This window comes from Exophiala xenobiotica (genome assembly GCF_000835505.1).
Source record: "Exophiala xenobiotica strain CBS 118157 unplaced genomic scaffold supercont1.7, whole genome shotgun sequence".
Classification (NCBI taxonomy): Eukaryota; Fungi; Ascomycota; class Eurotiomycetes; order Chaetothyriales; family Herpotrichiellaceae; genus Exophiala; species Exophiala xenobiotica.
The window spans coordinates 3,080,152-3,103,577 of record NW_013562488.1 but is presented as its reverse complement, the minus strand read 5'-3'; the positions used below and the strand labels follow the sequence as shown (position 1 = coordinate 3,103,577).

Below are 23,426 nucleotides of genomic sequence, written 5' to 3'. Positions count from 1 at the left end.
TCAAAAGGCTCACGGGACGACGTGAGCGACTCCTCGACCTTTTCCCACCTGGTCCTCACATGTATACATTCGTCAGTCCTTTGCCCCTTATTGAAGCGAACCTTGGAGGAGGCTTATGCTTTCACATCTTTTCCTGATCGTACGCTTGACCCGCCTTTCCGGTCCGCAATCCATGTCATGGCCGGCCAACTAGGCCCATCGGCGCCTGGTCTCAATAGCCCGAACACTTTATATGGCGTTGCGAAGCATTTGCCAAAGAAAAAAGTTACAGCGTACGAGTGCTCCAAGGGAGATGCGACAATGTCCGACAACACTAACAGGTAATTAGCTGCGGCCGGTGTCGTGCAAGGAAAACTAAATGCTCGGGCGAACGGCCTTGCCATGGTTGTATCACAGCTGGTTCAGCCAATTCATGCTCGTTTCATGAGAGAGACCGGACTGTCAAGGTTCGTGAAAGGTTGGTCTTCCGAATTTTATTACACTCAATCATGCTTAAGTAATGCAGCTACTTGCAACGCATTCTAGCAGAATGTGAAAGTGCAAAGCAAAACGCAGCTTCAGCTTCGACGTCTCTAAGGCCACAAATCTCTTCCCGTCTCTCAGACGCTCCTGTCGAAACCAATGTTTCGAATCCTCTGATCGAGGATCAGGCCTGGTTCGTCCCTCATACGACCCCTGATGTTCCAGTCTACATTGGAGAGTCTTCATCTACGGCGTTTGCGACCAGTCTACGCCAGGTTCTTGATCACTCTTGTACCCGTGGTGTGCATGTTCCGAGAACGCATTATGTGCCAGATACAAGTTTGGTCCTTAGGCCAATGAGCTCTACATCGTGGCCGAGCGAAGCCAGGGCTCGGCTGCTTGTAAAGGTGGCACTGGCTTATGTTGGTCGAACACATCATATCATATTAGCCAGTGCTACATTTGACAGACTCCATCAGATCTACCAAGACTTATCGTGTATCACAGATGTGGATGTGGGGAAATTCTTTGGCTTGTTCGCCCTTGGGGAAGCATATTCAATCACTTCTAAACCAGCAGATGGCCACGAAGTTCGTGGCCTTGCATACTTCATCACAGCAAGTAAGATAGCGCAGAACGTTCCGGAGCGAGCGACCCTAGCTTGCATAGAGAACCTGATGCTACTTGTACGTCAGCATCACAAAACCACTACGGTATTCTTAACTAACATCGCAGGCATTTTACTCTCACATTCTAAACAGACGCCACTCGGCCTACCACTTCGTCGGCTCAGCTCTTCGACTCAGCATGACAATCGGGTTACACCACGGCCTTCCGCAGTGTTTCACTATGAGCCCAGTCCTTCGTCAACATCGGATCCGAATCTGGTGGACCATCTATGACTGCGATCGTACATGGGGTTCTGAACTTGGCAACCCAGCATCGATTCAAGATAGTACTGTCTCTGTGGAACTGCCATCAATGTCGGGCCTGGAAAACAAGGAGAAGGAGGACTTTGCGGATCCTGAATATGCCATCGCCAACATCAAACTTGCCGGAATTGTGGGCGATGTGATGACCGACGTCTACACCCGGAAGCAAACGCAACCTTTTCTACACAGCGTCAGCACTATTCTACGAAAATTACAGAGCTGGAAGACACATCTCCCAGATTCACTCAAGCTGCCACATACAGATACCTGCGCATCCTTACCCCGGAATCTGAGTTCTCTACATCTGTCTTTCGATCAGGTAACACCTTCATCACACTTGATCTAGATTCCTGCGCTAACATAGTGTCCAAGACGGTCATCCTCGTAACTCGTCCTGTCCTCCTTCACGTCCTCAAAAGGACGCTTCAGACTTCATTAGGACGGAGTACCTCGCATACTACACCAATTACACCGCTTATGTCTGAGCTTGCAAATGCTTCTATAGACGCAGCCCGACACATTCACGATCTGCAATCTCAAGCTTGGATCAGCGGCACATTACCGAACGTTGGGTACTTTGACTCCCTCTATATTTTCTCGGCTGCCATCATACTCGCCATCTCCTCAATTCTTTCTCCAGCAGGTGCTGATAAGCTGTGCTTTGAGACTGCGAGTCAGATACTGCAGACTCTGGCTGAAAATGGCAATCTCCCGGCGGCGCAACTCTTGACACATTTGGAGAGGGTGCAGAGTTCCATTGACTTGCATCGGCAGAATGTGACCAGCAAAGAAAATGAAACAAGATATCGAAGGGACGAAGGCGCATTTTTGGGGGCAGCTCAGAGGATTCCAATAGGTGACACCATGGATACCACGTCGATCGAGGGTTTCTCGTTGATTGGCGAGGAGTACGCGGGCGACTATTTCGATTTCCTTGGTCCGTTGGTGGGATTTGAAGGTGAGTCATTTGTTGGTGATCAAGATGATTTTGGTGGTTAGAAGGTTCAATTGGTATTTCTGTAGGTACTGAACGCATGGTAAAGTAGATATGCGAGAGGCATCAGCTCGGAGAGGATAGTAATCCGACATTGAGTTGAGTGGCTGGAAGGTTGTTCATCGAAGTCCCACAAAAGTTACTGATGCGCTGGTACACGCCGTAGGTATATTGGTCGCTCCTCCTGTACTAGCTGTCGGCGCTTCACACAAGACGGCGATTGCAAGAAATCGCCCCGACCGGCAACATATCACTTGGCCGGATCCACAATGACAGGCAATCTTGTATGGCCTGCATCATTGCTAACCTCTAGCACCATCACCACAACCTGGGTTTGATGCGGATCGCTCAGGTACTGCGTGTTGTCATGACCTCCAATACGCCTGTGGTGGATCTGTGGCCGTCGGCATGAGCTGTCGCTCGGTTGTTCGGCCGGCACCCAGGCTGTGAATTTGAGTGAAGATCGAGGATTACCGCATTTGTTGGGAGGCATACCCTAATATTTACTGTGGCGATCTCATGGTTTTCCTATCGGGGTTTCAAGCCCGGCGCCGTACTGACAGGAGCGTACCTCGGAAGCTACAGATCTGCTGAAGTCCGATATTGGCCTCTAGTACAAGTACAAAGTCCGAAGCCGCGAAGTTGTTTCTCTGCCCTTTGCTCAATCAACTACTGGACTTGCACCATGGGTTCTATACAAACCGAATTATCGCTGCTGCAAAAAGCTCCCCTTTTCCCTCCCGACCCGATATTTGGGCTCACCAAACAGTATCTTGCAGATGGCTCTCCCAACAAGATACTTCTCGGCGGCGGCACCTATCGCGATGAGAAGGGGCAGCCGTGGGTTCTGCCATCTGTTGGGCTAGCAGAAGAGGCCGTAAGGGGTTCTGGCCACGAACACCTTCCCATAGCCGGTCTCCAATCATTTCGAGATCGAGCTGCGGAGCTGATCCTTCACGGAACGCAAGCATTAAAAGGCGGAAGAGTATGAATAGTCCATCTACCACAGCGAGTATTCAATGCTGACTGGTCTAGATTGCTTCTTGCCAGTCTCTGTCCGGGACAGGAGCACTCTTTTTGGCTGGCGCTGCATTGAGAGAGATAGATCCAAGCCCCAGAGACCTTTTACTCACATCGCCAACTTGGGCTAACCACAAGCGCATCTTCGAGTCATTGGGTTTCGTGGTAAAAGACCTGCCATACTACAAGAATCAACGTTTCGACTTGGACAGCTACCTGGGAGCCCTGGACTCCTCTCGTCCTGGTTCGATCGTCATTTTACACGCATGCGCACACAACCCAACGGGTTGTGATCCAACTCGAGAACAGTGGAAGAGGATAGCGGCCGTGGTCGAAGCTAAAAGCTTGTTTCCCATCTTTGACAGCGCATATTTAGGGTTCAAGTCTGGAGACGTCGATGCCGACTCGTGGGCAATCAGGTATTTTGTGGAAGACTTGGGCCTGGAAGCAGGAATTTGTGTATCATTCTCCAAGAACATGGGTCTTTATGGTACCTCCAAATCCTTTGACCCCTATGTCGATTTCTCCACTGACCATATGCGTGACAGGAGAAAGAATTGGTTTGGTGGCATTTGTCACTAGAGACTCGTCTCTAACGCAAAACGTTGTTACAGTGCTCGAGCGTGTTCAGCGCGCGACTGTTTCCACTCCGCCATTGTACGGCGCAAAGCTAGTATCGACCATTCTGGGGACCTCAGAAATAAAATCCCAATGGGAAAAGGATATCATCACCATGTCTAGCCGGATCTTGGCGGTGCGCCAAAAGCTTCACCAGAGGCTGCTAGAGCTGCAGACACCAGGAGACTGGTCGCATATCATAGCGCAAGAGGGCATGTTCAGCTATCTAGGGTTGAGCCCAACGCAGGTGGCTCATATTCGAGGTGAGGAGTAGTATTGTTGGATTAGTTCCTCTGGACTTCTGCTGACTCTGGACCTTCAGATGAATATCATATTTATATGTTAGGAAGCTCAAGGATAGCGCTTACCGGTCTCAATGATGGAAACCTGGAGTATGTCGCTCAATGCGTGGACAAAGCGGTCAGGCAGATAGAGTAATCCATCAGCGAATCTGCCTTTGATGCCTGTGTCTCCTAGATTGGTACTCCTAATGCTCGATGTCATTTATGCATTGGAAAGGCCTGACTGAACTTCCTGAAGCTTCTTTAAACTCGGAAGCTGCCTCTATTCATGGATGTGAAACGCGGGTAACGATAATCACCTACACGTGACGGTATGTGCAAGTCGAGGCCATCGAACCTGTCTACCAATCGAGATGTTCGTACCAAATCTCGTGGTTCAATTATCACAGAAGTGAGCTTACTTAATCGAAAAGCAAAACCCCCGGCCATTCAATGTAGAAATGTAATAGGTACAGGGATATTTACAGGTTTGGGCAAGGCGGGCTGTATGGACACGATTGAATCCCGAAGCCATTGAGCATTCAGTACTAGGCTAACCTCTCCGGAACTTCCTAAAGGCATCTGTAACAGACATACCATTTCTTACAGCTTCCATTGCCTCGTTATCCCGCCTCACGAGACCGGGAAGCAATTCAAGCACTTTATCCAACTTGCTTTGGGGGATGACGACAACTCCATTAGGATCACCGAAGACAATGTCGCCCGGTGATATAGGAAGTCCCCGGATTGCTAGAGGAACATTCAAGGAGTGAACCCTGGTCAGACCGCTTGAATTCACGGTGGAAGTCCCCTTTGCCCATATCTGTTTCATGTTAGAAGTCTAGCCAGCCAGAAACATGTGGGCGCTCAGCAAGGAAGGGGCAGACAGAGATGAAGGGCGAAGGAACGAGCGGCCTAAAAAAAGGACAGGTGATCCTGAACCCGAGTTGAGACTGAAAGATGGAGGAACCGACGGAAACAAGCGTACTGTTAAGCCCGATTTGCCCAGTTCTTCGATATCTCGAACACGACCGTGAACAACAACACCTCGGATATTGCGCTGTGCCAACCTCACGGCTTTAATGCCACCCAAGATTGCATTTTGTTGCCCCTCTGGCTGACTCATGATGACAACGGTATCTTCTTCAACGGAGTCCACCCATTCTTTGTTGATCTGGACATTTTCTTGACCTCGACTGCCTGGATCTTGGTCGTAATCCGTGAAAAGAACAGTTGAAGCCCGGCCCACAAGCGGTCTGCTAGCAAGGCTCCCGTATGGGACCAGATCTGGGATGAAACCTGAGCCAGGGGTTTGCAGCTGATGCAAAGCATCAGAAATGTCACATGCCGTGTATTTGGATAGATTTGTCACTTGGGACGAAGACATGGTGCGGTTTGAGCGAACGACTGGGATGGAGGTATTTTAAGATAGAGTGGGAACATGTCGGGCGTCGAGGTGCTTTAAATACCTCTTGTCTACTAGGAAGCTACTTGAGGCCATGCTCGGGCATGAGCTTAACTGTGTGCTGTGTTCAATAGCCTTGAGCCAACTGTTCACATGCTAAGGATGCGGTGCTACCACATCAACAGGTATGCTAACCCAGGAGTAAAGTCGGTCGCCACCGGCCACCTAGGCCCAATCTCTGGGAAAGTTCTCCTTCTCTATTCCGACAGTCCTTCGCCTTATAGTGAACACGGCATTGGTAGTTAGGTTGTGGGTTAGGAGCAAGAAATTGGTGCCCTGACGGCAGTTGTTCTTTCTGGTGATGCTGGTATCATACTCCAACCTCGTACACTCTCCCGCGCCCAAAATCCGCCGTCAGACTATGGCGATCGCAGAGTATTTCTGACCACCGATGCCTTGCCCGTACGAACTACGAGAAAGGACAAGGCCTTGGACTGAATGAAATTGGGGGTTGGATCATTATCGAGCCCAAACAGGCTAGCCCCGGAAGGGTCTGCTTGGACGCCGGTCTTGGCATCGGCACAATGTCTTTACGCCGGACCGTAACTCTCTACGCGCCCCAAGTCTTTCCATGGTATGTCTTTGATGTCTAGCGGGCATGATAATCTCAATCCACAACCAGGATGGCCGGCGTTTGAGTAAACAATATACCATTACCAAAACATGTCTCCGTGTCTCCCTTCACAGGCGCTATCACTACAGGAGATTGGTACATCATTTCTTTGGACGATGTGCAACACGGGATGTCCCGGAAGACGTACTGGACCGAGAACTTGAATTTCGGTCTGTTCTTCTGCAAATTTGACTTATCCTTCAACAGATGGCGAGCTGGAATCTACCGCGGTTTGTCGGGGAGACATCATTTTGCCGCGGAGAAGTCGCCATCTTCCACGTCGGAACTCCTGCCACGAACACCGAGACTTTTCGAAGTTCTTTCCAAAGGACATCTTATCTCGCACTACGCATGCGGACCCAGTGCCTTTTCTGCTATATATGATCGCCGTCTGGAGGGCTGTGTTCTACCAATCTCTGGGTGTTTGTCTATGTGTGGACTTTTGCTTTCTTTCTAGCTTCAGACAGACGGTTACCAAGACGCCCAAGCATCTCCTATCACCAGTTGTCATCGAGCTGCCATGGACAAAATATCTCAAGCACCTTCACCTGAGCTGACGCAGCAAATCACGAAACAAGAGGGTTCAAGTTTTGAGTTGACAACAAACGATGGAAAGACTGCTAGTCCTTTACCACAGGAGCAGCGCCTGCATAGGGGCCTCAAAGCCCGTCATATCGCGATGATTGCAATCGGCGGCGCTATAGGCAACGGATTGATCATCGGTACTGGTCTGGCTCTCGCTGAAGCTGGACCCGCTCCCTTGCTCATCAGCTACACTATTATCGGATTCCTGGTCTTCGTGGTCATGACAGCCCTTGGGGAAATGGCGACTTGGCTACCTCTCGGGAGCGGCTTCACCGGGTACGCTGCGAGATTTGTTGACCCGGCGCTCGGTTTCTCCCTGGGTTGGACGTAAGTAGCTCTCCAAAGTCGAATGTGATAGACTTGCTGAAAGCAGGCGGTTGTTACAGGTACTGGATAAAGTATGCTCTCACCATGCCGAATCAGTTGACTGCAGCATCACTAGTGCTTCAGTACTGGGTCGATCGAGACCGCGTCAACCCGGGCGTTTTCATTGCAGTATTTCTGGTTGTCGTTGTGGCCATCAACTTTTTCGGTTCGGCTTTCTTTGGTGAAGTGGAATTCTGGATGACTTGCGTCAAAGTCATTGTCATTGTCGGTTTGATGATTTTGTGTATCGTGCTAGCCCTAGGTGGGGGCCCCAATCATGATCGAACAGGCTTCAGATATTGGTCTGATCCAGGTGCATTCAACGAGGTCATATTGAGTATGCCACTTTAATCATCTTACCAAGTAAGATTGCTAACCTCTTACCCACCCAGCCGGTGCCTCTGGTCGGTTTCTAGCTGTCTGGTCCACCTTGATCACTGCCACTCTCGCATATCTTGGAACCGAGATGGTCGGGGTTACCGTCGGCGAGGCGCAGAATCCTCGTCGGACCGTTCCGAGAGCAATGAAGCTTACCTTCTACCGGATTCTGTTCTTCTACGTTGGTTCAGTCCTCTTTTTAGGGATGGTTGTTCCGTACAATTCCGAGCAACTAGCCTTCGCCACCAAGCAGTCAACCTCCGCTTCGGCTTCGCCTTTTGTGGTCGCTATTCAACTGGCATCTATCAATGTCCTGCCAGGTATTGTCAACGCCTGTATCTTGATCTTCCTCTTCTCGGCGGCGAACACCGACCTATACGTCTCCTCCCGCACTTTGTACAGCTTGGCTATCGAAGGTTCAGCGCCGCAAATCTTCAAGAATACCAATTCGAATCGAATTCCAGTGTACGCCCTTATCATGTCCGCGAGTTTCGGCTTACTTGCGTTCATGAATATCTCGGACGACTCAAAGAGAATTTTTAAATATCTCATCAGCATTATCACAACTTTTGGCTTGTTGACTTGGATTTCCATTCTCGTCAGTCACATATACTTCGTGCGTGCAAGACGTGCGAGGGACGTGCCCGATACCGCTTTGGTATACAAGGCACCACTGGGCATATATGGTTCATATGGTTCACTACTAGTTTTGAGCCTAGTACTTTTGACAAAGAACTTTACCGTCTTCGTATCGAGCTCACGAGCTGGTGGTAGCTACGGCAAGTTCGATTACAAGACTTTCATCACTGGTTACGTGGGAATACCTATCTACTTGATTCTGATCTTGGGATATAAGGTCTTGATGCGGAGCAAGACTGTTCGGCCTGAGAATGCGGACCTGTTCGGTGGGAGACGGGAGATCAATGATGAGGAAGCAGAGTTTCTGGAGGCCCGAAACGCGGAAATGGCCAGTCGAAATAGAGAGAGATGGGGAGTGGCATACCGCTTTATTGCTTGGCTATTCTAGCTTGTGCATCCCTCGCACTTGCCTTCATAGCGAGGCAAGGGATAGAAATGATTGGGGAGGACTCGATGAGTGATAGACCGGGCATGCAACGAATAGGCTGGAATCTAATTGGCTGGTATGCTGACATAAGCATGGTGACGCAAATCTTGGCCTTCAGCTCCTGATTCACCATGGAGAGCTCGCGTGATTGCCGCGACTTCGCCTTCCAGCGATGCGCGGGAAGTAAGGGATTCGCAGACCACAAAATTCCATTCAACTGGATACCGGTCGTGAAGTCTGACTGACTACTGCACAACTGGACAAATATTTCGGTTGGAGACAAGTCCTTTGCGTGATCCAGAAGACTCTGAAGCAGACGCATTCCACCAGCTCACAATGCCTCCTCCTCGAGGCACACCGCCGCCAAGTCAGGGCTACAGCACAGATACCGCTTTCGGTCGCGCTCATCCCAAAGTGATGAAGAGCCTTATCATAGCGTGTCAATTCTCAGGACCGCTACTGATTGGGACGCTACTCTGGACCGCCGGATTCCTGAAGCGACCCATGTGGGAGAGAGTCATCATGTGGAGGGCATATCTATGGACTTACATCTCGAGATGGGTCCTCGTCAGCTGCGCGATCACTTGGACGTTGAACGGGTGGGATTCTCGGGATGAAGGACAGGGAAGGAACACGGATCCAAATTGAGCAGCTTGCCCACATGCCAGTGGCGGCCTTGCTTGTGAGCTTTTGGAGGGACTTGCGCGGACGGTGATGACATGATTGGTGGAGCCTTCATTTCCAACAGCATTTGAGGAGCATTCTTTTCCAACAGGATCTGAGGAGTACGGTCGCTGATGTCCACTGTTCCAAGACCAAAAGTCGATCAAGGAGCAACTCGGGATTAATAGCTGGACTTTCCGAGGGTACTAGCCTCCTCATGAAGAGCAATGAGCACGGCATCTTCCACGCATCTTGATCCCCACGGCGACAACGAGAACATCTCTGACACCCTATAGCTCGCATCCAACCAGGACATTATTGTGCCGGTGCGTGTCACTCCAGCAGCCCATCCTACCTTCGCAGCATCGCCCTCGCCATCGCCCTCGCCCCTTGGTATCACCAGCAGAAACCGACCTGCCACACCGTCTCACGGTCTCACCGCCTTCCTTACATCATTTACTTCTCTTCAATTCACTCCGCCTCACTCAATCCTTGCTGCTCTAAACACGGCGACCTCCCACTCACCCACACAAACAATCACTCCGCCCGTCGAAAAAGGGCGCAAAAAAAAGGGTGCCCAAAAAACTTTTTCCACCCTACCAGGTATTCGAACATCTGAACTTTTCTCCTTTTCAGGGGTCCATAGAGTTACTTGGTGGTTCGATCTGGAGTACGGTTAACGGGTGGGAAGTTGAAAACTCAGCCCTTCTCTTCTCACGGTTCTTGATCCTCGAGAAGGGCCTGGTTTTTTTTCTTGGCGGGGGTTTTGATAACTTGAGCTATCGACACCTTCATCGAGCATCCACATTGATTGTTGCGGTGCTACTCCGATTGTCGAGAACAATTCGACGAGTTCGGTATATCTCCCCTATAATTTTTCTGGGTCTGGGGCTGTCGGCACTGAAAAGGGCGGGCACAAGGCAAAAGGCAAGAAGTGAATGGATGCAATCATGTGATCAGGTGCGACACCCTTGGTCCGGTGTTGACAATCGGAGGGCGCTGGCGGGTGAGTTGGCAGTATAGTGGCTACGGCTGACAAGCCCAGTGAGTACTGAGGAAGGTGCTTGGATACCTAGCTACCTAGTTATGAGCTTTACGGAGTAGTGTGGTGCAGGATATGCTTGCATCGCGAGATGAGATGAGATGTTCAAGGCAATAATACCTGGACATCCTTACCTGCTGAACGAAGCTTGGTAATAGTCAGCCGGCCGCTGGTGGCAGCGTATCAATGAGCATCTAAGACTCCCGCAGGATAAATTGGTCGATGGCATGTACCTGATGTGCTTTGATTGCAAATTCTATACCAGATTGAAGAACCGGTACACAACCAAGGAATGGATCCGCACACATTTGTTGGTACAAGTGTTCATCGACATCACTTCGTCAACATCTTTTCATTCATTCAGCCCTGGCCTGCTTCTTTCCCTTCATCCGCCGCTCTTGTGAACTCTAGCAGGCTGCAAGCCCCGGAGAAGGGAGTCTTTGACATGTCAATTCTCCGGCAAACCTCTTCCGATCCAAACTCTTGCCGGATCAGTCCTTGAAATCGCCCTTGGTCTGATAATCTTCCCAATCGTAATAAGCCTGGAACTCGGCGTAGCATGTCTCGGAATCGCTTTCCATGCGGTTCGTGTAATCGGCCTCCTCATCCGAAATCAGCACTTTTGGGATCTTACCGCCCTCTGAGGCGGCCTCAACAAGCAACTGTCCCTGGCAGGCATGCTCAAGCGAGAGGAATAAAAACGCTGCTTCGTCGACAGTCTTACCGACCGTCAGCAGGCCGTGGTTGCGCAGGATGCACGCCTTGTTGGTGGGACCGAGAGCTTTGGCGATCATGGCGCCTTCTTCGCTCGCCAGCACGACGCCTCCGTACGAGTTGTACACGCTATGCGACTTGTAGAATTTGCAGGCATCCTGAGTCAACATTTCGATGGGCTTGCCGAACACGCTCCATGCCTTGCCGTAGACGGTGTGTGCGTGGCAGACGGCGTGGACGTCCGGGCGGGCTTTGTGTACTTCACTGTGGATCAGGAATCCGGCAGCGTTGGGCGGGCGCGTACGGTTGCCTCCGACAACTTTGCCGTCGAAGTTGACGGCGATCATGTCGCTGGCTTTGAGGAGGCCAAAGTGGACGCCCAGTGCTGAACAGCGGTCATCAGTATGCGGCCCCAGCCTGGGCGAGTAGAAGCAACGGAGGGTTGGACGTACGATTTGTCCAGAATACATCTTCGTGCTCTGGATCTCTGACACTGATGTGGCCCGAAATACCCTCGACGTAGCCTTCACGAGCCCAGTGGCGGAAAGCGGCGGCCATGTGTTCGAGTTGCCATTGGCGCTGGGCGGCGAGGTCGGTAAACGTAGGCACGCCCGGAAGCATCACGTCGCCGTGGGAGATGGCGGCAATGGGCGTCTTGTCTTCCATGCCGTGGACATGACGTTCTTCTTTGACGGGGTTGATGGATTTCGAGGTTATAGGGCCCGAAGGCAAGAGGTCGCTGATAGCGGAGGGCGCCATATCGAAGTCTGAGAAGGTGGAAGGAGAAGTTGTATGTGTGCACTGGGAAGGGGAATGCAGCAAGTCAAGGAGAGAAGATGTAAGGGGTCAGATGAGGTTGCGCAACAACGAGAATATGCGCTTCAAATAATTCGAATTGAATATGGCAAGCGATCTCCGAGATGATCTCGATATCGTGGTTAAAAGGCGTACAGGTCAACGTGGGGTTCTCCATCTGCCTCGCCGCTCGGGATCTCCTGCCACTTCGCAGATGTCCGTGAAGCCGCCATTGGGAGAAGCTTGGACGGCTAGAACGTCCTGAGGAAGGTGACAGCGAAAATCCTGGCGTGCCTGGGCGTGGACTTCTCTGGCAAGAATAGCAATCCGGGGAGTTGACTGTGACTCCGATTGATGATATTGCTGACTCTGGTTGATGATGCCCTCAATATGAAGATGCGAAGACCAAGTCAAATAACAGCACGTGACTACTGGAAGGATACACGTGCAAGGCTGAGAATTTCTCCTGCACGTGATTTCTGTCTACAAAAAGGCTGACGTCATTACAAGGCTGAGACTTTGTGCCCATCCACCATCACAGCCTTGACGCCAACTTGCGCTTTCTTTCTGATCAATGTGTGTATAGCTGCTAACGTGGCATACTCACAGCTCCCACATCCCACCACCATGGCGGCGAATGTCCTTGAAATCCCTTTCCGGCGAACGCACTCGGTCGATCTCTCCTCCGCCATCAAACAATACATTTCCAGTAAATATGACCAGTCCCCAGGCATGTTCGCAGATGACCTTCGAGAAATCGACCGCCTTCGTTCCGATGCCATCAGTGTCCAAGAACCTCACATTAGCGGGATCCGAAGGTTGGCCGTCTACGCTGCACAGCTACGCTATCTGAGCGGGAAGTTTCCGATAGATATTGGCGTGGACTTCCCCTGGTACCCTGCCATTGGTTATGACAAGGACAAGCCGGTGCTACAAAACAATTTGAGATTCGAGTTGGCGAATATACTGTTCAACTTGGCCGCCCTATACTCACAGCTGTCTGTACGGACGAATTGGACCACTATCGATGGACTCAAGCAGGCCGCTGAATATGGAATTGCAGCAGCCGGAGTACTCGCCTTCATGCGCAAAGAGATCATGCCAGACATGCGATCCTCTCCTCCAGAAGATATGGATGACGTGACATTGGACAGCTTACAGAACCTGTGTCTGGCCCAGGCCCAGGAATGCTTTTGGCAAATAACGGTCAAGAAGAACATGTCGGACGGAACGATTGCCAAACTGGCAGCAAAGGTGTCGGACTACTATATTATGGCAGCAGATGCAGGTCGTCAGTCAAGGTCTGTCAGCAGCGAGTGGATACATCACATGCAAGCGAAACATCACCACTTCGCGGCCGCTGCTCAGTACAGGCAATCGAGATATTGCCTACAGAACAAGCAGTATGGCGAGGAGATTGCTCGACTAAAAGACAGCATTGTCTGCGTCAATGAGGGATTGCAAGAAGCGCGGTGGATCAGTGCGACTGTTGTCGGTGATCTCAGCGGTCTCAGGACCAGAGTGCAAGCGGATTTGAAGAGAGCGGAAAAAGACAACGACGTCATCTATCTACACGCAGTCACGCCAAAGTCAGAGCTCAGAATCCTAGACCGCACAAATATGGTTGCCCCAAAGACACCAGCAGATGTAGCCGATGGGATTTCGCTCCTTGGCGAAGGGCAGCCATTTGGCAAGCCGTTGTTCGACAAACTTGTGCCTTATGCTGTACATCAAGCAGCCTCAATATATGAGGACCGACGAGATCGCTTACTCAACCAATCCATTATAGCTGATCTGGAGGCCATGACTGCCAGACTTCGGGAAGTCCTCCAATCCCTCGACTTACCCGGCTCCTTACAGGCCTTGGAGAAACCTTTGGGGCTGCCGGGAAGTCTAGTATCAAAGGCGGAGGAGCTCCGCCAGCAAGATGCCTTATATCGCATAAAACGATCAATGGAGGACACCACGAAGCTCAAGACGAACGATCTTACAATCTACCAGGAAGGAATGTCACTCCTAGAAGCAGAGAAAGCCGAGGACGACAGAGCTCGCGCGAGATATGGTACAGAGAGGTGGAGCCGGCAACCTTCAGAAATCGCTTTGGCCAAGTTGTACCAGAGTTCAAAAGAACTTCAAACCTACCTCAACTCAGCGGCCTCGAGCGACAACCTCGTGGAAGCAAAGTTCCGCGAGAACGAACACATTCTGAAGACTTTGAGTGGCACGAATCCTGATCTTGAGCGGTTTGTGCCTTCGTCGAGGCAAGTAGAGATGACACCTGCGATCGACCAAGCTGCATCACGGCTAAGGACTTGTCTCAACGAGGTCTCTCGGCTAGAAACGAGGCGGAAGAACCGGATCAACGCATTACGAGAAAAAGCAAAAGCTGACGACATCGGCCCAGCTCTACTCGCTGAGGCAGCACGATTAGAGCGCGAATACCCCATGCAGAAGATCGAACCAAATCAATTTGAGGCTCTCTTCGATAGAAGGCTTCAGACATATGAATCCGACCGAGATATCCTTGCCGCCGAGCAAGAAGAACAAGATCAAATTGTCGCACGCTTGCGCGAGGCCAACAAAGCATTCCTTGACGCTAGGCGAGGTGATACCAGCACACGCGATCGGCAGAAAGCCCTACAAGCACTGGATACAGGTTATGCCAAGTACAAGGAGCTGGTCAGTAATCTCGAGACGGGGCGGAAATTCTACAACGATCTGGCAGGGCACGTGACGCGCTTCAGGGAGAATTGTAAAGCACAAGTCAACGAGCGACGGGTGGAGGCGAGTCAACTCGAAGCGGAACTCACTGGACAGGACATGGGCCGGTTGAACCTTGAAGAGACGAGAAGGGAGTTGACGAGCCAGAGTCAAAGCCAGGGGCCGCAGACTAGGAGCAAGGATCCGGCTCCCACACCGCAGCGACAAGATGGGATCACAGCGCCGGTGCCGACGAGGAGTCATCATCCACCGCCAGCAGGAGTCATGCCTTCAACGGCACCTGTGCCTGTAAACGTCGCAGGCGGGACCATTGCGGGAGGGGGAGTCTGGAGGCCGGATATGGGTATCAGGTTTGGTGGTGCTCCGGCAAATCAGCCTGGACAGGCTGGATATCCTGTTCCACGACGACCGTAGTGCGGTGTTGGATGATTCATGAATAGTTGGCACGTAGGTTCGTAGCGTGGCGTAAAAGGCAGCGATCGCATACCAGCAAGGCCACACCGTGTTTGAAGTCGTAACGAGACAAGGTTAAGAACTTTGACGAGATCGAAGGAGCAATCAATCGCCCAGTTCGATTTTGAACTTCTTTTTGATATATAATTTCCCGCCTCGTGGACTCGTTATATGCATGCAGTATTGCCCAATTAGTATAGATATATCTGTACACAGTACAGCAGAATAGCCCGCTGGCCTGTACAAGGGATTCGCTTGCTGAAATATTCGCTCCAAATTTGATCAACTCCCTCTGTCTCCGCCTCTGCCTACCTTCCCTCTCCGTGTCTCCGACTTTATTTCCAAGCAGCATAAATGTCACCGGCCGTCCCGAATTCGCCGGCCTTGGCCTCGGACAGCACAAAGCTCTGGACGATGGGCTTGACGCTCTGCCACGCCCCGTTGGCGAGCAAGACGAACTGCCACGTGCCCGCGCGTGTCGGCATCAGTCCGATCTTGGGTTTATGGCCGGCCTCGTCTCCTTCAGCTCTTGCTTCTGCCTCGGCGCCGGGACCACGACCCGCAGGCGCTGTGGCGGCTCGTTTCAGGGGCTGAATTGGTGCTGATCCGGCTTGTTCTTGTTCTTGTTCGCGTTGTTCCGTCGTCGGAGACGCCGCGGCACTGCTGCCGCCGTTCTTGGCCTGCTCCAGTCGACTTTGCACCTGCTTGACGACATCCTGCCTGATCAGGTCGGGCTGGTCGAAATGCGCGGCGGCCAGGCCCTTGACGCTCAACTGGGCCTTGACGATCTCCGTTTCGGCCGGGTGGGTGAAACAATAGGCGCCAATTGCCAAAATGACGACGACCACGACGTACAAAAACTTGAAGCCCAGCAGCAAGTATAGCGGGACCAAGGGGATCCTGGCCACGCTCACGCTGCTGTTCCGCAACTGCTCGAGATCATTGACGCGGGGCGTGAAGACGCCGACGGACAGTCCGAGCGCGGCCTGGCTGAACTCGTTGGCCCAGATGTTGGCCATGTCCGTGGCATCCTTGCCGTGTAGGACGCCAGGTACGCGGCGTTCTCGAGGGCCAGACTCGTTTGTTTCAGACCCAGCACGCGAGGCGACCAGGCGAACGGGCCGGAGAAGAAGGCGCCCCAATCCGGCGCGGCGACGCTCGCGTTGAAACGGTGCAGGCTGCCGTCGGTGTAGCTGTACGTGACGTCGTACACGGTCGACGTGCAGTTGAGCATCCACACGGCGTTGACGTGGCCGTCCGGGAACACCTGCGGGTCGCTGTTGCTGAAGAGCGCGTTGTGCATGTCGTCGCCGGGGAACCCGATGGCCCAGGTGCCGAAGTACATTGGATTTTCTTTCAGGAGAGCGGAAAGATAGCCGGTGGGCGAGTCCGTCAGGTCGGTGAGGTTGTTCATGCCGGCTGCCTGCGAGAGCTGGGCGTCAGTCGCGAAGCCGATGCCCGTTTCGCAGCTGCCAGAGTCGTCGGCGCTGGCGGGCCATACGTTGGGCAGGCATTCGGTCAGATCGCCTGCAAACCCGGCGGAGCAGCGGAACGACGTGCCGTTGGAGTAGTCGCCGTGGCAGCGTTTCGTGGCGATGTGGCATTGCGTCGAGATGCCTAGGGTTTGGACCTTGAAGTCGACCGTGCTGCCGCTTCGTGAGTCGCTGTAGAAGTAGAACGTCTCGTTGTGCTTGGACGTGGAGGAGAGTGAGCCGGTGTAGTTGGAGGTCATGTCATTGGTGGGCTGGTTGAGTTGGAGTTTGGATGCTGCTTCGCCGCCGACGAGGAAGATGTTCTCGGGATGCGGCGTGCCGATGTAGAGATTACACGGCCAGTACCAGTGTTGAGCAGGATTGTAGCCTTGCCCTGCTGCCCAGCCAGGCACGTCCGGACAGACAATGGAATCCGTCGTCCCGGGGTCCAGCTTGCGGCCAAAGGAGTGGTAGGCCGAAGCGGAAGTGTTGTACAGTTGACTGATGGTTGCAGGATGGACCGCAATACCGAACCACGTGTCGATGATGGGAATGAAGACTCCAAGAAGAGTGATGATGAAAAGCGCGGCGAAGGCGGCTGGAAGAGGGGCTACAAGCCTCTCTTTCCGTCCCCATCTGTAGAGAAGCGTATCCTTCAGCGGACTGAAGCCACTGCCACCTAGGAGACTGATCAACAGAGTCAGCTGCTCCGGAGTTGGCAGCTCAGTATGATGCCCATGCTTGGACTTCAGGACGATGTGTCGAGCTGCAAAGAAGGCAAGCAGAGCCATGATGGAGCTCGACAGGTATGGGATAACGCGACCTGTCCATGACGCGATGGTGGTGATCGTAGAAGGGTTGTAGGCGACATAGTATGCTGGTCTTCCACCGTCATGCCGGATTTCCTTGATGAAGTCGGTGATATTGCTGATCCCAGGATTATCTGTCGGGACGTATAGTTCGGGCCATCCAGCTCGAGGGACGACGCGATGTTTGAAGATGAAGTACAGCAGAACAGCAGAGACAATGATGATGGGTATGCAGGGTAACGCAACACCACCTACAATGGTGTAGATGGCTGATCGTAGGTCCCGACCTGGGCGAACTGTGTCGCTCTCTAAAGAGACCGGGTCGTCATTGACGGGAGTAACGGTGGCCTGCACAACGGGCTTTTCTGTGATCGGGTCGATCTTGTCACCGTCCATGTTGGTGGCCATGTCGTCAGTGTGTCTCGCAGCGGCAGTACCACATTCACCGTCGAGAGGGTCCTTGTTCGCGACCAAAGAGAATCAAGGGCACGCTGGGGGTTTGAAGGATTTCTTATTCCGTAGAAGAAAAATCATCCTACCTCTGCAGAACAGCCTCGATTCCACCCCTGTGAGACATTGAACACGTCGACTGCTGTAAAGAAGTCGGTCGAGCAAGCCACGAGCATCAAAATCAGCACCGGCGTTGACCGGTCCTCCTGGCCCTTGGGTCGAGAGATGGATAACAACCCGAAAGAAGATTGAGGTTGAGAAGAGACTTCGTGCAGGTGAAGTTGGAAGCTTCGGAGTCGCCTATTTTCCATGTGTCTAGGGCTAGTGGGCTCACTTAGTGTCGCTTGGACTAGGCTAATGCAGGCTTGTTTCGGTTAAGCCTTATGGATCTCCAGGCTTCGTTTTCGGTCCATCGACCCCTAAGGACTCGATCATACTCTCTCGGGAAAGTCATCTCTACAACCAGGGACACTAGGCGAACACTAGGCTGTGCTAGGCATGAGCAGGGGAGGAGGTCGTATTCTCGATTACTGTGTACGAGTACTCCTGCACCCAAACTGTTAAAATGAGAAATGCAACACGTGATGGATGAGAAGAAGACGGACCGCAGCTTCAAGGCTGGCGTGCCGGAGGACAAGAATGATAGGATTATATGCAAGAATTTGTAACCCAGGTACTCACACCTGACTGTGTGACTGTGCATATCTCAGTGACTGTCCCCTGATCCATGCCATCCAAAGCAGAAACCCAACATCACTCGAACGCTATACTACGTAGATGAGCACAGCAACCACCGACCACGACTCCCCGTCTTCCGAAAATGCAAGTCTTTGACTTGTAATATTACAGCTTCGCCTCCCTCGGACTCCCACCACCTCTCTCCCGATCCTCCGCCCTCCTCAATTCGCGCACCTCCTTGCTCCCAGCCTGTGTAACACTCTCACTCTCCTTGCCAAACTCGCCCGCGGTCCCTGGAAACCGTCCCTCACGGTAGACTTGCCATGCCTCCTCCACGACCTTCTGCGCGTTATAACTGAACAGATACTTCTGAAACACTGGATCGCGCCATCTGTTCTGGTACCCCTGGAAGGGCCGTTCCTGGAACTCAAGCAACTGTCTATCCCGCTCCTTCTGCCTCGGCCCATCGTGCAGATGGTATATCGTCTGGCCCGTGTTCGAACTGCTCTGAACAACGTGGCTGGCCCGAGGTTTGCGCACCGCTTCGTAAATCGTCAAGAGATCGGCCAGCTGGTACCTGTGTTCCATCTTCTCGAACAGTCCCGCCAGGACAGCAGCGTCCTCGACCGCCTGTGCCGCGCCCTGCGCTAGGTACGGCAAGGTCGCGTGGCATGCATCCCCCAACAAAGTGAACTTGCCCGATGGGTGGCACCAGGACCTCATCTCGCGCGAGTTCTGGAGGCGCCATTTCGACGTCTCCTTGCACAAGTCGAGCAGCGCACGGAGTTTGGGGTCCCACCCCCTAAATAGCGCGTGCATCTCCTCCAAGTCGGCCTTCTGCTGGTTGACCAACTCGGGCAAATTGTCGGGAGACGCGATGACGATGTTGTACAGGTTGTCACCCCTGAGAAGGTAGCAAACGACGTGGCTGTCCGGTCCGAGCCATATGTTGAGATTAGGCACGGCGGCCAGGTCAGTTAACAGCGGGTGAGCTTTCATTGCTTCAGCCGGTACGGTGATTCGGTATGCTAAGTCCCCCGTCAAGTAAGGCGGGTCTGGACGTCCGAGTAGTGCTTCGCGGCAGACACTCTTCAGGCCGTCAGCGCCGATTATGAGGTCGCATACGAGAGGATCCGGTCGATTCTTGACATGGACAGCTGGCCGCTCGAAGTCGATTCCGGTCACGTAACTATCAAGCTGGATCTCGACGCCGCACTTTCTCGCCTCCTCAACCAGGATCTTGTGATAGTCGGCACGGTGGATATGGAGGTAAGGATAGCCGTAAACATCTTCGCACATTGGAATCAGAGGCTGACTTGAAAGAACTTTGCCGTCTCGGTAAGAGCGCATAATGATATTGTTGGGCCGGACAGAGACCTTTTCGATAGCTGGGAGTATGCCCCATCGAGCCAGGATTCGCGTGGTGTTTGGTGGAATTTGTATACCTGCCCCAACTTCGCCCAATTGAGGCGCTTGTTCGAGAAGGGTGACTCTGTGACCAGCTCTAGTCATGCCAATAGCAGCTGCAAGCCCACCTAGACCGGCGCCGATGACCGCAACGTGAAGCTGTGGCTTTCCCATTTTGGAGCGTGAAGGTGTCGAACAGAGAAGCTGACCAGAATCGCCCTTTGAAGCTCGTGCGCTTTCCACGCAGAAGTGATCCGCAACCTCAGGAGCTTACAGAATCAGCCCTCACTCAAAATTTACTGCCGTTGGAGTCACTGAGAGTGCGCAGTCGTAGAAATCCAAGGGGAAAAGAGCAGAGAAATATCAATCTTACGCTGATATAATACCCTCCATATCCAGCGTCACGATCGTGGTGCATTTCCGAAGAATCATTCTGGTTTCAACCCGTCAGCAGCGGGAAACCCCCACGGCGGCTTTGAATGCACAACATCATCTCCGTACTGTGAAGCCGATATAGGGGAGTGACAGCAGTGAGCCCCGGTGAGCGAGGCGCCCATCATGCGCCCCGACTCAGTGGCGTGATCCCCACGTCGGCACCTGGACCATATCTTCGGCAATTGTCATCCCACCCTATTTATGCTTAGGCGTGGATGCGACATCTTCAGCCTCGTTGACCAAGGCAATAACTGGACACCTCTATCACCCTCCAAAAACACCGGCGAATAGGCAACGAATGCTCCTGCGCCGAAATGGTACAGATGCCAATATGTCGATACTGTTTAAACCTCAAGATGGAACATGTTGATGAAGAACGGTGATTACGAATTATCAATACCCAGCACCCAAGCCTATCTATTGATCATGTCTGGTAGAGACACGACATCAAGACTCTTCCCAACCCGTTCTTGATCTCTCACTGCACGTCACCCCCGTCGGGATGCATTAAGATTACCATTACCCGCTGATGTCCCCAAATCTATCAGTTTCGAAGAAGCCCGTCTCCAATGCCTCCAATGCCTCCAATGCCTCCAACCCAATCTCTCACTATTGCCAGCTTCAAACCAGATCTCTTACTATGGCCAGCTTCCTGTCCGGAACATGGTCCGTCAGTAGTACTTCGCTTAAGCCGAACACCCCCACGGCTTCTTTGCGGCTCCGTTCTTGATCATGCTTGATATGCTGGAGTAGATGCCGACAAAGCACTGTAAACAGTCAGTATCCCAAGTCAATTTCTCGTCCGCGCCAGAGACTTACCAAGATCGCTGCCACAAGGATGTTGAGTGTGTTGACCAAGAATAAGAATGTTGTTCGCCAGGTCCAGAAGCGGAAGGGAATCATCTTCAGCCTTGAACCCTCCTCCTGTACGAGGTTCAAGCGCATCCAAAACATACCACTGAGGCCGAATGTGAACCAACTTGCGAAAAGAGCACTGGTAAGTCCCACCAAATCACCAAAGACCGGAACGGACTCTGCGATTATCCAGGCAGCAATCCATGATAGGGTGCAAATGATCACCCAGATACCGTAGGATTTGATACCAAGCCAATTCCATCCAGTGGGCACCCCTTCTGTTCTGTGCCTCAATGGTCGCAATGGTCGATGCATCAAATCATCCTTGTTGTGTTGAAGCATCCGCACATACACGTATTTGACACCAACGTGACCATTGACTACACCGGCAATTACAATCGTTGGAATGGCAATGCCGTATGCGACTTTTTTGACGACCGTGCTAGCGCTGTCCAAAGCGGGACTTTTGACGTTCTCGCCAGCATACAGGTACACAACGATCGCAGTAACGATGTACATGCTGATGTCGCTGCATTGCAAGAAAGCTAGCGCTTTGGGGAAGTCGTCAGGATTCCTCAACTCGGAAATGAAGGTGAAAAAGGCGACATGTCCGGCATATGCAAAGACCATGGTGTTGACTGCTTGGAATCCATCTTGAAATGAGAGACCGGGTTGCGGCCACAGTCTGACATTCATATGACCACTGGTAAAGCCAGGCTTGGTGATGCTGACTCCGATCATGGTAATCATGACGGCACCAATGATACTGAGAAAGCTGGCCACAGAGTAGTAGGAGAGGTTTTTGAGTGTCCGCGGCAGAGTACAGGCCAGACTGAGGATTGTACCGACAACCATCCAGACGATGGTGCAAGATCCGTGATCGGTGATAGCGTTCATCATGATGGAGAAGGTCAGGATGTGACTACCCATGATGAAAACGTAGAACAAGAATTGACCCCATCCGAGAATCTCGCCTCCCCATCTGCCGAAGAGAACCTCGCCAGCGCCGGCCATGGAATGAATATGACGGAATCGCTGCTTGAATTGACCAATGACATAGCCGGAGTAGGAGGCCATAGCACCGAGAGCGAGGAGAAGGATCAATCCTGGAATGATCCCAATCTTGGACATGGCGTACGGGAGCGCGAGGATACCGAGGGAAATGGTCTCGGCGACCATGACCATTCCGGCTTGCCTGAAGGCCGGTCAGTAAAAAAATGTGTTCAGGGAAGACTTCAACACAAACCACCAAGCCATGGATTTGTATTCGACTCCATTCTCAACGTGCTTGTTGGCCATAGGGTCCTCCTCGGTTGTAGCTGGTGCACGTGATGTCAGAGGCCATTCATTCACCATCTGTGGTTACCGCGTGCATACCATTCTTCTCGTGCTCTGGTGTAGGTGTACTACCATCCAGGACACCACCACTGCTCGAGGTTGCGGTCGACTCGTTGCGGGCGGATTCACTAACGACGGCCTGGTCATTCTTTTCTGGATCTTCCCTGTTGTTGAAGAAGGAAGCAATAGATTCCCTCATGAGCCCTCTGCGCCACGAAGCGCTGGACACGGTGCCGGAAGCTGCCATTATGGCCAGGTCGGATCGTCAGAAAGGTAAGGATGTGCCTGTCAGCATGTCAGACGCAGCACCACCAGCGAACCTTGGTATCAGACTCACAGAGTAGCTCTTAGCTCAGAGACGGTACTTCGATGATGTACTTTGTGAAACCGTGGGTGAGAGGGAGACAAGCTTCTCGGCGCAGCATGCGCTTCACGGGGTTAGGGGACAAAAAGGATAGCGAGGAGAAGAGGAGAGGAGGAGCGGCATGCAAGAAGAGAGAAAACGAAGGGAAAGGAAGAATACCGCCCTACTTATGCGAGTCGGAAGAGGTGGTGAACTGTACGCTAATGGAAGAACCTTCGAGGGTCAGACATGGTATAGAAGAATCGTTGGTTGACCATGAAAATGTACGCTCGGCAAGAACCACACAGAGTCCTTCAGCAGGGCAACCGCTCTTGATCGGCAAGAGCCATCGCGACAATCCTGGGGGAAGAACCATATTATCAAAGGTAGCGCTAGACGACGGTGTTTTTCCTGCCTCTGAGTTTCGACGTTTTTGTGTGGAACACCTTGTTTACTGAAGTGCAGCCTGAT

The 23,426-nt window shown here is 52.3% G+C and overlaps 10 protein-coding genes across 10 annotated transcripts; 5 read left to right on the top strand and 5 right to left on the bottom strand.

Moving 5' to 3' along the window:
- Positions 1–381: 381 nt before the first annotated feature.
- Positions 382–2,393, top strand: PV05_11857 (uncharacterized protein; the record flags this gene model as incomplete). The annotated part of the gene is made up of 4 exons (XM_013455380.1): positions 382–446; positions 506–1,148; positions 1,198–1,713; positions 1,767–2,393. The coding sequence occupies 4 exons, from the start codon at positions 382–384 to the stop codon at positions 2,391–2,393; spliced, it is 1,851 nt and encodes a 616-aa protein (XP_013310834.1).
- A 680-nt stretch (positions 2,394–3,073) lies between these two features.
- PV05_11856 (uncharacterized protein) lies at positions 3,074–4,464 on the top strand (the record flags this gene model as incomplete). Its single annotated transcript, XM_013455379.1, has 4 exons — positions 3,074–3,373; positions 3,424–3,898; positions 3,957–4,289; positions 4,349–4,464. The coding sequence occupies 4 exons, from the start codon at positions 3,074–3,076 to the stop codon at positions 4,462–4,464; spliced, it is 1,224 nt and encodes a 407-aa protein (XP_013310833.1).
- A 396-nt stretch (positions 4,465–4,860) lies between these two features.
- PV05_11855 (uncharacterized protein) lies at positions 4,861–5,694 on the bottom strand (the record flags this gene model as incomplete). Its single annotated transcript, XM_013455378.1, has 2 exons — positions 4,861–5,130; positions 5,296–5,694. The coding sequence occupies 2 exons, from the start codon at positions 5,692–5,694 to the stop codon at positions 4,861–4,863; spliced, it is 669 nt and encodes a 222-aa protein (XP_013310832.1).
- A 658-nt stretch (positions 5,695–6,352) lies between these two features.
- On the top strand, positions 6,353–8,850 carry PV05_11854 (uncharacterized protein). Its single transcript, XM_013455377.1, has 3 exons — positions 6,353–7,297; positions 7,357–7,673; positions 7,729–8,850. Exons 1-3 carry the CDS (start codon positions 6,906–6,908, stop codon positions 8,739–8,741), a joined length of 1,722 nt encoding a protein of 573 aa, XP_013310831.1. The 5' UTR covers positions 6,353–6,905; the 3' UTR covers positions 8,742–8,850.
- Positions 8,851–8,949: 99 nt separating this feature from the next.
- PV05_11853 (uncharacterized protein) lies at positions 8,950–10,703 on the top strand. Its single transcript, XM_013455376.1, has one exon. It carries the CDS (start codon positions 9,117–9,119, stop codon positions 9,426–9,428), a length of 312 nt encoding a protein of 103 aa, XP_013310830.1. The 5' UTR covers positions 8,950–9,116; the 3' UTR covers positions 9,429–10,703.
- Positions 10,495–12,226, bottom strand: PV05_11852 (uncharacterized protein). Its single transcript, XM_013455375.1, has 2 exons — positions 11,652–12,226; positions 10,495–11,584 (listed from the first exon to the last, which is right to left on the bottom strand). Exons 1-2 carry the CDS (start codon positions 11,956–11,958, stop codon positions 10,977–10,979), a joined length of 915 nt encoding a protein of 304 aa, XP_013310829.1. The 5' UTR covers positions 11,959–12,226; the 3' UTR covers positions 10,495–10,976.
- A 235-nt stretch (positions 12,227–12,461) lies between these two features.
- PV05_11851 (uncharacterized protein) lies at positions 12,462–15,297 on the top strand. The gene has a single exon (XM_013455374.1). It carries the CDS (start codon positions 12,622–12,624, stop codon positions 15,127–15,129), a length of 2,508 nt encoding a protein of 835 aa, XP_013310828.1. The 5' UTR covers positions 12,462–12,621; the 3' UTR covers positions 15,130–15,297.
- Positions 15,298–15,320: 23 nt separating this feature from the next.
- On the bottom strand, positions 15,321–17,944 carry PV05_11850 (uncharacterized protein). The gene is made up of 2 exons (XM_013455373.1): positions 16,224–17,944; positions 15,321–16,158 (listed from the first exon to the last, which is right to left on the bottom strand). The coding sequence occupies exons 1-2, from the start codon at positions 17,855–17,857 to the stop codon at positions 15,504–15,506; spliced, it is 2,289 nt and encodes a 762-aa protein (XP_013310827.1). The 5' UTR covers positions 17,858–17,944; the 3' UTR covers positions 15,321–15,503.
- A 582-nt stretch (positions 17,945–18,526) lies between these two features.
- On the bottom strand, positions 18,527–20,492 carry PV05_11849 (uncharacterized protein). The gene is made up of 2 exons (XM_013455372.1): positions 20,358–20,492; positions 18,527–20,253 (listed from the first exon to the last, which is right to left on the bottom strand). Exon 2 carries the CDS (start codon positions 20,156–20,158, stop codon positions 18,743–18,745), a length of 1,416 nt encoding a protein of 471 aa, XP_013310826.1. The 5' UTR covers positions 20,159–20,253; positions 20,358–20,492; the 3' UTR covers positions 18,527–18,742.
- A 613-nt stretch (positions 20,493–21,105) lies between these two features.
- On the bottom strand, positions 21,106–22,859 carry PV05_11848 (uncharacterized protein; the record flags this gene model as incomplete). Its single annotated transcript, XM_013455371.1, has 4 exons — positions 21,106–21,186; positions 21,239–22,469; positions 22,521–22,593; positions 22,652–22,859. The coding sequence occupies 4 exons, from the start codon at positions 22,857–22,859 to the stop codon at positions 21,106–21,108; spliced, it is 1,593 nt and encodes a 530-aa protein (XP_013310825.1).
- Positions 22,860–23,426: the final 567 nt, after the last annotated feature.